Genomic DNA, 15,694 nt, shown 5'->3' on the forward strand with positions numbered 1-15,694 from the left:
CGATATAGGCAATTGTGACCGAACACAGAAGACCAGGAATGATACCGTCATAAGCAGCTTGTTCCTTTTTGTTCCTTATTTGGAGTTTTAGCTTTCCTCCCTTACATTAATCAGCTCTTTGTGTTCTATCTGTTTCCTCTTTTCTATCTTTCTATCTATTCTTTCTATCTTTTTCCACCTACTTAGGGACTCATTTCTTGGAATCCGCGGACACAGTACGTAATTGATCTTCATCGAGCAACCTTGTCAATACGCATCATCATTCGCCACTCGCTCATTTGAAAAGATTTGGGAGGCAATGATTCTGATTTATTTTCCCTTAAATATCATCATCTCGATAGTATTCCTATTACAGCATGTATATATTTCATGATATAGAGTAATATCATATGATGGTGATAAAAACATACATCGAGTTCAACAGACGTTCATATAGATCAAATTTTTGATATCCGAATTTACTACAGTGGTGCAGTGCAACATATGATTAAGTAATTTCACAAAACGATCTGAGTTAAAAATTTGGCAGGAGTCCCATTTCAGGAATAGGTTATCCAGAACAATATTTTAGGGTAGATCATATGAGATGGTTGTCACGACAGACTCAATTGTCAGCAAGAACATCTTACAGGATTTTCAAATCCAAGTCGAAAATGCATTCGTAAGCAGTTGCAATTTTCATACAGCGATGATTGATTTTAGTCTCGTGTGCAAGCACTAAATATGTTTTCACTTGAAACCTTTTTGACTTCAGCTGTCTTTAGGTTTTTCTTTGCATATTATCTATTGACAGTCTTGAATGCAGTGACGTTGGTTTGAAAATTTTGAGTGGGCTCGACACCTGTGCTTTGATGAGAAACGTAATTGTTGGCAATACATCTGTTCGGTTGGAATGTACCACTGCACTGATACATTGTATTTATTGTATTGTCATCTACACCGTGACTATGGCCAGTTTTCAATGGTACGAGAAGTATTTTAATTCGTACAAGGATGACTGCAACGACATAAAAGAGGAAATTAGGGAGTGCGTTGCCTGCAGCAAAAACAGTGAAACTTTGTACTCCTGTTTAGCAAATGGAGGTCGAATTACGCGAATTGCATTTTTCTGTATAAAAAAATGCAAATACGTCTGTAGTAAATGTCGCATATTCATCGAAAAGTAAGTTGTTCATAAGATTTTCGATTTTCAAATATTTTTGAGGTGTTCGCTAATTTTCTTCAAGAGGCTTTTGCATCTTACAACCTTTTCCATCGATTGCGATCTCACTGCGTATAGTTTTTTTGTAAGTATTACGTAAGCAAATGTTTCATTTATTCGTTTATCCAAATTGAAACTTGATATTATTTTATATTATTGTTGGTATATTACATTGCACAATCCTTGTATCAAAAGAAACATGTTAAAATTCTGGATATAGTTTCCCAACAGATAAATCATGATTCTACATTTGAAGTATACAAATGTATTCGTTTGTGAAATAATGAAAATAAAATCTTGTCTTCGTGATTAGAAAATTGATGTGCTGCATTGCATATCTGACAAAAATAATTGCACGTTTTAAGCGAATCACGTTCTTCATCTTTTTCCGTTATTGTGTCAAACATCAAAATGCAATTTTTTTTCTTTTATTTGTTGTTGATAATTATTTACGAATCTGCCAAATTATTTAAATTCCCCACCACATAAATAGATATCACAAGTTCAAAACGTTGCTCTGTCATCGACCAATCTGCATAGAGTTTTCGACGATATGATGATCGATATATATATCTTTAGATTTGTTATAGATATCTCCAACATATGTTGATATACGACAAATTACAATGTAGTAGATAATACATTGTTGGCTAGGAACTTCCTTCCTTCTATTTTACAATTCTGTTCATCTGGACGGATTGCATTGGAGTCGGATTCATTTTCATCGTTAAATACAACTTTTCTTTAATGTTTTCTACATTGTATACTGTACACGTATATTTATGAATTCTATACATTTTTCTTTACATTGAGATGTGAATGATACCTAACGTTGCAGTGTTGCATGTTGCAAATGCTTATATCGCTGTAAAATACATTGTACAGTTTATCGCAAGACTTGCTATTTTAGCAAATCCTTTTATGCCAATACGATTGCTCCCTGCTCTTTCTTGTTTTATGTTTTGTAGCACTTCAAAGCAATTCTGTTGCTATCTTTCCATTTCTACTAAAAAATTTTGTAACTTCTATGACGATGTAATTAATTGTTTACTGTATTAGCAGAATCCTGCCAATTTTATTATTATTTAAAATTTTCTCTTGAAGGGAGATTTACTTCTAAAATTTAGTGAGAAGTAAAAGAATGAAGTTTTGGGTAAACTTGTACTATATTAATTTGCTTTCAAAATACCTCAACAGTAATTCATAAAAAATGTAATAAGATTCCTTCTATAACTTTAGATTTTCTTCTATAACTTTCATAATTTATTATAGCGATTTTCCATATGCTTTGCATGACATGCATAACATATAGAATATAAAATTTAGAAAATATATACTTGTAAAACTTATATAAATATTAAGTATGTTCTTGTAGTGTCAGTTTATAATATAACCGATAAAAGAGTGTCAAGAAAAAAAAACAAATAGGAAATGCAAATGAACAATGGAAAAAGGTAGGATATTTCTTGTAAAAACAACACAACCCCTATAATCTGCTGTTTCAGTTTCTTCTTTGTATATATTTGATATATCGATATTAACTGCTGGATTCTGTAAATTTTTTAATGCATTTGCTAGCCATAATGGAAACTCTACTTTGGATCCAACTTGTAAATCCTCAGATTGACACGAAAAATCCAAAAAACCTTAAACAATAGTATTCATATCTTTAACAATATTATATATCATTCTTATCAGGTATTGTATACCTAATATGAATATACTGTGATTATTATATAGATTATATATAAATATAATGTCCATATCCAGATGCTCCAAGTTGCAGTTCCTTTCATCTTCTACAGATGGCGTTACAAGCCTTATCGCACAATATTGCATCCCTGGTATATGAACAAGTCATGTGTTGTCACTTATAGAAGATGGAAGGAACTGCAACTTGGAGCATGTGAGGATGTGAAGCAACACACGTCTTATCGTGGGGTTGTACACGCATGACAAACAGTTAGATTTATTATAAAGATATTTCATTTAGAAGAATATATACTTTCAAACAAAATAGGAACAACAAAACAAGAAGTACACCGACCTGGTGCATTTAAGCAAGTTAATAAACTACATAAAATGGGTAGACATCGTAGTAAAGGATCAATAAATAGTGAGGTTAAAGGTAAAATTCTTTGCAATTTATATTATTATAGCTTTTTAATATTTTACTGCTTTCTATATTTTCTAATTTGCAACCAATATAGGAAATGTTGGAGTAAAAGTTTTATCGAAACGTGCTACTAAAAATCTTGGAAAGAGTGCCCGAAGGCTTCAATCTTCACAAATTAGAAAGAACAAGAGAGAGGAAGTGTTGCAGCAAAAAAGGAATTTTGGTGGATCCCATTCTGCACCTATTCTTATATGCCTTATTCCATTACAAGAAGATGTTGATACTGATAATATATTATCAATAATAACAAAAGCTGACGAGTCTGCAAATATAACTAATAATCCATGTGGTCTAATACATTTAAGGTATAATGCTATTATGATAAATGATAAATGATATTAACACTAGGTTTACGGGACCCGTCAATTTGACGGATTTCGAACTTTGAACTGAAATATCTCAAAAACCATAGCACCAATTTTAACCATTTTGCATCGTAAATTAATCATTTCATCTAAAGAATTTATACACAAAATTATTTTTTCCTAGGCTTTCTAATTTTTGAAATCTGTATGTGGTATACCTATCTCTACGGGACCCATAAAATTGACGGGTAAACGAAAATACGCATTTTTCATTAAAAAATCGATTTATTCAAATTAAGTCTGAAAGGAACAATATTAGGCTTGTAGAGGTGTGTGTGGCGTTGTGTTGTCGTCGGTGATAGTAGTAGTTACCGGCTGTAGATGTCGCTGCTGGGGCACTGCTAATTATTCTTTTATTTTGATGCGTGGCAGATAAATAGGATCACGAGCGCCCCGGGAATCGAACCCGGGGGTCCCGAACGTTCGAAACCTAGAGCGCTAATCACTTCGCTACCGTGTCTGTTGCTTAGTTAGTGTCGTGTAGCGGTATTTGTTGTCGAGTGCCGCTAGAGGCTTCACGTTTAAATAAATTATTAATAAATAAAAAGTCTTTTTTTTAAATTATCACTAAAAGATAACAATAACGTTAACGGTACAGGGTAATCATATCTGTGGCGGCACTCGACCTCGGAAATTTCCAACGGTTTCGCGGCACAAAGCGCTTTATCTTAAAAGCGCTATGCCGACAAGCCTTATGTGCCATCGATATCCCTACGGCTCTTTCGCCGAATTTTCGGGAGAATGCATCATACGCGGCAATCGTCGCGGACTTCTAACAAACGGGCGCGATATCGATGGACAACAAAGAAAAGAATCGGCGTGGCTTTTGAATAAAAGAGATTCAGTCTGCCCCTAGCTGGGAAGTGCGAAGGATTACGCGAAGCGAACGTTGAGAGACGAGTAGTCGACTTCCGATAACCTGCGTTAAGCATTGGTTGTTATCAAGTGTTGTTAATTGTTATTTGTCGTCAGTTGTTAAAAAGTCAATAAACGTTTTTTGTTGAACATCTGAGTATTCCTTTCGCACCTATCACGACATACCACTTCATATCTTTTTTTTTTTTTCTTTTCTTTTTTTTTTCCCGTGAAGGAAATCCGCACGGACGCCAGGCCACTTCGGGGGGCGAGGGGAGTGGCGTGGTAGTGCCGGACTCCAACCGACTAAAACCTCCACGATGACCGACCCAGCTGCGATCGAAGGAGGTCCGGGAACTGGTGCGAGCGACACTACGGGCCATACAACTTCATATCTATCCAGCACATTTGTTGCACATATACTGAATGTTGTTTGTGCATTTTTCGCATACGATCTTTTTTGCGATATAAACAATAATTATTACTTCTATTTTTTTGCAACAATCCAATTGGCAACTTTTTCGCACTTCTGACGTTGAAGGTGACAGAAATGAAGTGTCCGATCTTTGGCAAATGTTTTTCTTGTTTTTTCTAGCTAATTCCTCGGCTAAACAAAATATGAATTCCTTTCTGGATATTTTCGATCTGGTCACTCTTTATATAGTATCCACGCGTTTATCTCTGCCAAATCTAAAATATTGAAGAAGACTTGAAGGCGCCATCGAAAACTCCCTGCTTTTATACTATATTTGCGTGCCATTTGGTCAACACCATACTTTGTTTTATTGTAAAAAGCAATGGTTTCTGGAACACGTTTATAATTATCTTCTATTCGTACACCTGTATGTTTGGTGCTTAGAAGGGGGACTTTTATTTCAGGTTTACTTTTATACACAGTAAGTGTGCAGTTTTCTGATTTATATAAATTTGAGGAAAACAATGTCATCTTGCCCTTTTTTCCCTTGAGCATCGAGTTTCATCTTTCCCCATATAAGGAAAACCATTCAAAATATATTTTGTTTGGACGTCAACTGCTAACCAAAACTTAATGCCAAATTTATGAGGCTTATTCGGTATATATTGCGTAAACCTGCATCGGGCTTTCGTTGGAAATAATTGTTCATCTATTGAGATATTTTCATATGGCTCGTAACAGGCCTGGCTATTACTTATAAATCTGTTCCATATTTCGGATATCAGCGCAAATTTATCTGTTTGTAATCTTTCGGAGGCTTTCAATGATCTCGCTTCATATGCGCCCCGGGTATATAGAATTCCTAGAAAATTACGCAACTCAGCAACTGTGATTGTCCAGTCCTTTTTCAAAACTCGATGCGCCTCGGCTTCAGTGCAATCATTTCCGTGTTCCATTATGTGTCTGTCAATTATAGATTCGAAAGCACTAGTTACATAACCCGACATAATATTTCTCTTTGCATAGCCAGTAGGTCCTGCGATATCCTTGAATATCATACGAACGGGCGTTCTATCCCTAGATTCTCCTGCTTTCAGTTTTATGCACTATGTTCCGTCAATTGCAATTTCAATTTCACCTATTACATTTTGGGATATACTTGGAATGCTCGTCCTTTCATCTTCGGAGTCAGAACTAAAAAGAATACGCATCCTTTTCTTGTTACGACACACTTTCAAGAAGTGTTCCTCTTCACTATCCGAAGATCATTCTATCTTTCCACTTTCAATGTATTCAAAGCTTTCACTGTCAGCTTCGCTTTGGCATAATTCATACTGATCTGCTTCGGAGGTATCCTCAGAATAATCTTCATTGATGTTGACATTTTGTCCAATATCTTATTATATCTCTTGAATTTACTCATGATTGCTAGAAAAGGGGGATTGTTCCTGTGCCTAAATTAAAGTTGAGAAAATTGATTATTGCTTTTAAAAATTCAAAGTTTTACTTCATTTCATGAAATTACTTGTTTCCCTGGATCTGCGCGTGCAAGAATCCGCATGGATGATTCATCGTCCATTGCATTACAATGTTTTCTCAACTTTTTCTCCACTGGATATGGATCTTCAGGTGCATCAATTTGAGACATTTGAAAATTTCCCAATTCAAGTATGTGAACTAGACCATTAATGGTACGTTCCTAAGATATCCTGAGATCATAAAAATTTCAAGCTCTGTGGAGTTCTAAATGAAATCAAATTTGGATATATACTTATCTTTTAATTAGTATAGATAATTATTACATCATTACATTTAAATTTTATTTCTTCTGCTAACAAATGAGCTCTCTTGTCTCTATATGATACAGTTCTTTGCTTTTGAGTACCAACACGTCGTGAAACATTGAAAGCATCAGTGGGAGTATTTAATTGCAGAACATTTTCCTCAGGAAGCCACTTAGAAAGTTCGGATTGTACATGGCAACCGTCTGGTAAAGTAATAATACACTTCCGGTTGCAATTAATTCCTACAAAAATATGGAGAAAAAGTTGAGAAAACATTGTAATGCAATGGACCATCCACGCGGGTTCTTGCACGCGCAGATCCAGGGAAACAAGTAATTTCATGAAATAAATAAATAAACTTTGAATCTTTAAAAGCACTAATCAATTTTCTTAATTTTTTAGGAATCTCTCGAAAGTGAAAATATACTTGACCCTATGGATGCTGAACAAACTTGGCCTACAGAAGAGGAATTAGCCGAAGCTAAAGCTCAAAGAAAAAAAATTGTAAAGAGAGTTCCAAAAGGAACTCATGAATATCAAGCAGCTTGGATTCCTGATGAGGATAGAGGTATTGAGGAGAGAGGTACCCCTCACCTACGCGTTTCGTCAAAAATTGGAAAAATGTTCGCCGCGACAATTTCGCTATCTCGATTTTACAGCCCAATTTACAACCGATATCCGGTACGTAAAAGGCGTAGAGAACGAGGTAGCAGACACGCTCTCCCGTATCGAGACAGTCAAAAACTCGGTAGATCGCTACCCAAAAGCACGCGAAGAACAATACGAGTGCGGCCCAAGTAACGCGTGCTAGTAAAACTGTCAGGTCTTCCTTGTATAATTAATAAGCTCATTATTAAATCAATCCACGGAGTATTTCTTCAGCACCCTACATCTCCTACCACCTCACTATAGATGGAATCTCTACAGCCGAATTGGCAAACACATTCTAAAAACGATTTATTTGTTGTTTCGGCTCCCCAAGAGCGATTTTAACAAATCAAGGAACGAATTTTACATCGTCGTTAATGAAGAAGGTAGCACACAGATTTCGAATAAAATAGTACACTACAACAGTATATCACCCTCAGAGCTGTGGATCAATTGAAAGACCGCACTACGTATGGTCGGATATCTCAAATTATATGCAGAGAAAGCAAGGAATTAGAATGACTGGTAAGAATTAGCCATGATCTCCTAGAACACTTCTGTATACGAAGGAACGAAGTTTTCTCCTAATGAATTAATTTTCGAATGTCTGGCTAGGTCAGAGAACCGTCCGGTAAAATAGTAATTGAAGAAAATATGGAACCGACCTATGTAAATTTTTAAGGGATCTACTTGACAAGATCAACACAACACAGCTCGCAGCAAAGGAAAATCTAATGTAGAGGCCTATGGTCATAAAGAACGTACCGACAATAGTTATTAACCATCAAGTAGTTATATTTGGACAGTTTAATCTGTATATCACATAGTACGATGTAGCGGCACATGAGTTAGAGGACAGTTCAAATCATGCTGTTCTTTAGTCGCACAGTTTCTCAAGATCGTTAGAATACACGTAATGTAATAATAAATAAACCCCGGGCCAAACAATGTCGCCTCTACGTTCAACCGTCGAACAAAGATGAATTTGAATTTTCTGACTCTCCTCCGATTAGTATAAATAAACGGACGCAATCGAAAAGAGTTTAATTATCTAAAGTTATCAACTAGTTATCTATAGAGTATTTATCAGCGATTTTACTTTGCGACTTATACACTGTAGATATTGTCTACAGATATTGTCTCAGCAGATATTGTCTGTATACTAATTTATTTAATTATTTTAAATATATTTGACGGTTTCTACAACGAGCAATCTCGTCTAATACATTTCACGATCAAACATCCTCTACAAAAGTCTTTTACAACAATATTTCTGAAGTGCGATCAACAATACATAAAAAAGAAATGCCAAAAGCAAGAAGGAATCGTAGAGGTGGAGGCTATAACAGTAGGAAACGTGCAGAACGTTGATTTAAACGTTAGCCGAAATTAGAAGAGAAGCAAAAATTATTATTTATTTAATTAGTTTTCTCCATAAAACCCACCTATACCCGAACGCGATCTAGGGCTGCATTGCCAATAGTTTACGATGACGATAATTATCTTCGTTTTATAAACTACATAGAGAGTTAAGATCAAAATTTTGGTAATAAATATATAACTAAATAAAATCGAATAAATTACCAGTTATGAGACATTGAAATTATTTATTTATTAATAGAAAACTTTAATCCTTCTCGCGTTAGTACTCTCTTGCCCATAGCAGCTAAACTGAAACGTGTAGTTTATTTACCAGTCGCATTAATACGCTAGTTAACGCTACTCCTACGGTCATATTAACAAATTAGAATATCAAGAATATGATAGTTTGAAAATTCAAAATAGTGTTGCACTTTAGAAAGGTGCGGCAAGTTTTGAATCTATTCCATTCAGTCGTTCGCCTTGTTTCAAAAATAACGAACGAGAGTCGAACTAATTGAAATAGTTTAATGACTATTTCTGGTGACAGCAACTACCGTTTAGATTTAAGCGTCAATTTGAGAAAGATAAAACCCGAAATCGAGAATAATAAGTAACAGTTACGAATACCAAAGATTAAGACCGGATCGTAACAGTAAATAATGACTAGGAAAGATAACAAATAAATGGAATTTGTTAATAATAATAATGATAATAATATAACGGACTTACTATAGCACCATAGTAAAGAATTTACGAAGTTTTGTCTTATTCAGGAATAAGTTTCCTTCAATATCATAAAATGCATTTACCTTAAATTTCTGGCAACGAAAATTCTTGAATTTGGTAGAAACTTATAGCTAATAAAATGAATGAAATAAAAACTTCGAAAAGCAATTAATATTAACAGAAATGGGAATAAGGAAAAAATTGTATATACAAGGATGCGTAAGAGTGCATTTAGAAAAATCAAAATAATTGAAAATATGATTAGAACGTGAAAAGAAAATATCGCCCGAAAATTGTATATTATTTATTTAGTAATAAATTTTGTTTATTTCTATTACATATACCTATGGAGGCTTCAGAAGCCAATTAGTGTAAATCCTACTTTCTCTGAAAAGGACTTACGTAGCTCCAAAAGTAAGTAAAAGTAAAAATTTTAATTGATAAATCACTTAACACGCTACTTTTATACATATAAAATAGATTACGGTATTGACCACGAAATTACTAAGCACAATTATTCCAAGCATAAGAATAATGAGAATCATTTCGAAGTCGTGACAAGTCTAAGTATTATCGTTTGTTATGTAAAAAATAACTGTACGCTGCTTAACTGAAACATTAGGCAAAAAAGATGAAAATACGTGTATTTTCAGGAAATGACCTTTTTTCTGCTAGTGAATTCGAATATTTATCTAATGAGCAAAATTTATCTAATTGTGATAATGGTAAACGAGACGAAAATTAAAAAAAAAAAAGAAGATTGTTACAAGAAAACTCTGCTGAATGATTTTTTATTTTATGAGATCAACGGTTCATCATTCAATGTTTTTCAAAACTCATTGTACAGGAGCGTTATGTGTATTTTATGTTTTTTCTTTATTATAACCATTTTTAAATTTCATGATTCATGGTATATTTAAATATTACAGTTGTCAGTTATATTTTACAAAAAGATTAAATAGAGAATTACCTCCTTTACAGATTTACAAAAAATTTTGTACGAAGATCCGGGATGTGCCAATATTCCTGTTTGGCACTGTATACTGCAAAAATCGAACGACTAGCACAAAGTACTAACAACTGCTTATTTTCCATAGCTCGGAATACAGTTATGGACATTGGAACGAAATTGTTACCGGACAAAATACAAAAGTTATGTAGTTCAATACGACAAGATTTCTACAGGTTTTCTACATGTTCTACATTCTATATGTCGGAGATGAGGGGACATCGGAGCCTTTCTTTTGGAATTTTTGGGAAGATCACCAATACTTTAGTCTAGACTATTTGTTATAGCTGTACTTAAATGATAAGATTTAGGAATAGTTGTTATGATTCAATCCTATTATGTTTGCCCGAGATTTGTGACGGTGGGCTTGGGCTTGAGGTGACACAACTGGTCACCTCATGGTCACCTGGTGGGACACACGTTGTATTAACAATCAAACCCCGGACAGGAGCAATGTCAGCTCTATGCGGGTTTGCCTAGCAACAGCGGCTGGAATTTTGTTGACATCCTCGGGCAATATGTAACGAACAAACGCTATCGTAAGGAAAGGAAAATTCCCACCAGTCTATTATTTTTGCGATCATTTTGGAGAGTTTTACATGTCGTCTTTACGTGCATTATTATATCGAGCGTCACAGCAAACGTTACTTTGTGCTTCAAAATATATTCTACGTCTAACTATCACCACGGTTATTTGTCAAATTTTGTAAAAATCAATATTTATATTCGTAAATATAATCTCTATTGCACAACAACGATGGCTAATTCGAATGAAAATTCGTTACACGCCCATGAACCGAACGCTAACCCGACATATATACATAGAAACCAAAAATGTAATAAAAATAAAAACCTAAAATAAGAAGATTAAATATATTTGTTTTCACGACTTACCTTTACATGTAAATAACTTCCTGTCCGGTTACTGCATTACCCTATCTATTATTGAACAAATTTTTAGGTTACAATTATTTACACAAAGCTAATACGTGTACGAATATCTTATGTATAAGATATCTATCCACGTTAAATCAATCTCTTTTTATAGAAATTTAATACGTTGATTTTCTAGAGAAAAAATTAAAAACTTCAATAAATTCTTGTACAACGCGCACTCTACTTGTCTCGGATACAAATGTCGAATGAACGTTATCAAACTTTACGGCGACCGCTTATATACTGACGACGACGGATTAGTATTGCGGAGTGATTGGCTACGCTTCGAGTCTATAGGCGGTACCTATACGCGATCACTGTGCAAAAATCATTTCGTGGCATGCTCCCTTCCCCCCACTATCCAACGTCCACTGTTTCCACAGCCCCACGCAACTAAAAGTAGGCTATCGATCTGTCGTGTTTTGCGATTCAGTTTTCAAGACAGGAAAAAAGAGAAAAGACAATATCGTATAAAAGTACAGTTTTTGAGTAGCTTAAATTAAATTATAAACTGTAATGTTAAAAATGCAAATCCAATACAAAATATGGTATGGCTACGTCGTACCGCTGCGTAACGGTACTTTTGCCAAAACCACTATGAATGATACCGTCGTACTCAAATGAGGAAATTCGTGAGATTTATCAGCAAAGTACACTCCCATCAAGGTATTAACTACAAGAAATATTCGTAACATTCATGCTGCTTCTACAAGCCAACAGTCATCTGGAAAATTGAAACCACTAGCTGTCCTTACATACAATAAAGTGTGGTATAGATTATTCGGATCAAATATTTTCTTATGCCACTACAATTAGAAAAGAACTCAAACGGTACCGGAAATTTGGCATTCAGCTTCTTTTGGAAATTACAGTCGTAGACGCTTTAATAGTTTACAAGATTACAACAAAGAAGGATACAAATATCAGAGAATTTAGGGAATTATTAGTTATGAAATTATTAGGGCTGACTGATAATGTAATGAAATCTTCTGTTTAACGTAGATATCGTAATATTGTCATCCGAAAAAGTGCTTGTTGAACTGTTGGACTGTTGAAATTATCTGATAGAGGAACGCGTGGATAAATTTATAATAGAAATATATATTGAAGTAAGTATAGGTATGGTATATACTGATCCAGATCCTCACTCTAGCAGTGTTGCTGTATAATAGAATGTATAGGGAGCAGGTGGATACATGGACAGTAAAAGACATTACCAAAAAATTAACCTTGGCGTGTAACTCCAGCTGAAAGTTACAAGAAACAGCAATAAAAGTCTACTTATAGCTCTTTTGTTTTTAGACCTTGTGACCCAAAAACAACATTCATATTCAAGGACACAATAATATGGACCTCTCCTTTTCGTTAACTTTTTTGCTTCACTAAGTTCTATTTTCATCGTAACAGCGGTGTCCAGATCACGAGTATACAAAAGAAAAAGATGTAGAGTTTTTCTAGAAGTAAATACTTCAACATGGACAAAGCATTATATTGCAAATAATTTTTTTTAATAAACCATGTTTCTATATTATTTTTATAACAGTTTAATAGTCTTATTATTGTTGAGAATTGTGGATCTTAGTTGCCGAAAGAAACATATAGCAACACTCACATTACACGTAAAAATAATATTAAAATAGTTTCATATTTATTTAATATGTGATTTACAAGATATTCGTAAATACACATTGCACATGTTTCATCACTCCTTCTGTCTCACCATCTTTTTCACCATTCTTATGTTCTACGAGACACTGCACACGCACATACTCCCACACAATCATACTCATATATGTATGTCACTACTACGCGGCTAATACAGCGTAGCACACAAAATTACACATATCTCAATAATTATATTCTGTGAAATATCTTTCCAAATAACTTTCCTACTAACTTACCTCGTAAGTACTCAAATAAGCATTGTTCAGGATTTTGATTGTAGAAAACACATCATTCGCATACGAAAAATTAACCACTAACCTGACAGCAATTGAGGCGATTTTTGTCCGTATGGCAAAAGATACGACTACTGAGACTGCACCGGTGGAGCAGATGGGATAAAGAATATCTCAACCGACTAGTGATTAGGAAAAAATGGCATCAGCACGGCGCAACAAATTCCAAGGACAGCATGATGGTCGCATAAAGGGACGACAACGCGACAATGCTAGGATTCGCCCTAAGTAATCTCCAATCCACTCATAAAAGCAAACGAAATAATTCGTCGTTCGTCTTGCCGATATTTTTGACTCTGCGATTTACTTTCTGACCAGATTTAATACATTGTTACATTTCATTTTATAAAGTAGGGAAATTCATGATCAAATACGAGATACAATTGGATCATTCTAACAATCAATAATTATTACGCCATTTTATATGTCGGGTTCACAGTAGGATTGGAGGTGCGGGCGTTTAACGAATCTTCACCAGTATTAGCAATTGTTATGGTACGATGCAGAGTTTATTGGCACAAGTATGGAGACGATAGATTTGACAAATAACTGCGGCGGTTAGACACTCGCGACACTAATGACAATAGTCTTAGGTTCGATAACGAATCCGCGGTCAACGGGACTCTTTACTCTTTACTCTTCGACAACGTCTAGGTTATACTCACAGTTAGCACATGGAGTAAGCACTCTGTCGGAATGATACCTCCATTGTTGATGAGATCGTACTCAAGACTCTCCCTCCGTCACGGTGACACTGTCCAGGAAAAACTATATCCGCAGTCGCGGCACCAGGTCTTTATATTCGTGGAGAAAAGTCTTCGTTCGGAGGGTGAGGGAAATTGTCGTTACTGTTAATTGGTCAGTCTCCGGAAGCGTCGTTCGCAGAAAAAACTGTTTGCCTATTTTTGTTAACTAAAGCTTAAGGTTTATAACGGGTCATCAGGCTGGCTGAACATATATTGCGGATATGCCTCGACATCCGGCAATCAACCTACCCAAAGAATAGGGTCTGCGTATGACGGGCCACGGGATAGAAACCGTTAGAATGTTTACTGTCGAGTGCCGCTACAACTATTTCTTTTTATGGAGGGCTATAGACTCTCTCCATAACTTTGTTAGATAAAACGTTCGTCCCTTGACCGCGGCTACGTTCGGCCACTGATTGTCACCTCGAACCCAAACTCACTCTCATAGATTTCAGACAATTACAATCGAGCTGAAAGACGGTGATTGCTTAACTACGGCTATGGCAGAATCCAAATTACAGTATTAGGTGTCTTTCCATCTCCGACATATATATTAATCGTTTCGAAACGCGAAACAAGGTATTGAATCTACTCTAGGAATACGAGAGAAATTTATGATAAATCCATTTTATTACTTAACTTTATTAGTTTGCATAACGAACGAGTGAACATATTTAAATCTGTATTTAATCGTAAATTTAAACCACGATAGATAATGTTCGGTTAGCGATGTTTGTTACGTATAATAGTTGTATTATCGACTTTCTGGTTTGTCAATGAAAGAGGAAATAAGAGAAAAGAGGAATATGGTTGTGTAAATGAAATAAGCAAGCGTATATAGTATGTATGGCTTCCTTAATCAACGGGATAACAAAATGCGCTTTCTTCCAAAGCCCAAGTTGCACTCAACTTGCTTGTCTACGGTGCAAGTATTACTGAACTAACTCTTTGTTAAGACGTGGAATATGTACCTGTACGTATGTCGCTAATGCGACCTCACGAGAAAATGATTTTCCATCATGATTATGCTGCAGAGGAAATCTATGATGGGGTGTCTAAGAACACGAGATCATCAGATTCATGGAAAGATGCCTTCGTTCGGAAAGTGAGGGAAATTGACGTTGCTATTAATTGGTCAATTTCCATGTTGGTGGTTAGAAAAGGATGTTAACCGTCCTTGAGGGAAAGTTGCTAGCGGGAAGCATCGTTCGTGAGAAAAATAGATTTCCCCTATCATCCCGTAGTTGGGACAAATACTATTTGCCTGTTTGAAGGACTTTAGTTAACTGAATCTTAAGATTTATAATGGGTCCTCATGCTAGCTGAACATGTACTGTGGAGATGCATCGACATCTGGGAATCATCATGCCCGAAGAATAGGGTCTATGTATGGCGACCCACGAGGCAGAAATCGTTGGAATGTTTACTGTCGTGTGCGGTTACAACTATTTCTTTTAAGGAGAGCTATAGAATTACTCCATCCCTATGTTAGGTAAAAACGTTCATCCCTTGA

The 15,694-nt window shown here is 35.3% G+C and overlaps 1 protein-coding gene and 1 long non-coding RNA gene across 3 annotated transcripts; one reads left to right on the forward strand and one right to left on the reverse strand.

Annotated features, from left to right (window-relative positions):
* The first annotated feature begins 3,051 nt into the window (after positions 1-3,051).
* On the forward strand, positions 3,052-4,747 carry LOC105666898 (pre-rRNA-processing protein TSR1 homolog). 2 transcript variants are annotated; one of them, XM_012319470.3, is made up of 3 exons: positions 3,053-3,329; positions 3,412-3,682; positions 3,867-4,747. In XM_012319470.3, the coding sequence occupies exons 1-3, from the start codon at positions 3,284-3,286 to the stop codon at positions 3,880-3,882; spliced, it is 333 nt and encodes a 110-aa protein (XP_012174860.1). In that variant the 5' UTR covers positions 3,053-3,283; the 3' UTR covers positions 3,883-4,747. The 2 variants fall into 2 exon arrangements, with proteins under 2 accessions (XP_012174859.1, XP_012174860.1); XM_012319469.3 differs by lacking the exon at positions 3,867-4,747 and having other exon boundaries at positions 3,052-3,329; positions 3,412-3,794.
* A 1,086-nt stretch (positions 4,748-5,833) lies between these two features.
* On the reverse strand, positions 5,834-15,350 carry LOC125386490. Its single transcript, XR_007226666.1, has 3 exons — positions 11,436-15,350; positions 6,538-7,038; positions 5,834-6,466 (listed from the first exon to the last, which is right to left on the reverse strand). It is a non-coding gene; the product is annotated as an uncharacterized LOC125386490 (long non-coding RNA).
* Between the last annotated feature and the right edge of the window lie 344 nt (positions 15,351-15,694).

Source organism: Bombus terrestris, chromosome 16 (assembly GCF_910591885.1).
Source record: "Bombus terrestris chromosome 16, iyBomTerr1.2, whole genome shotgun sequence".
Classification (NCBI taxonomy): domain Eukaryota; kingdom Metazoa; phylum Arthropoda; class Insecta; order Hymenoptera; family Apidae; genus Bombus; species Bombus terrestris.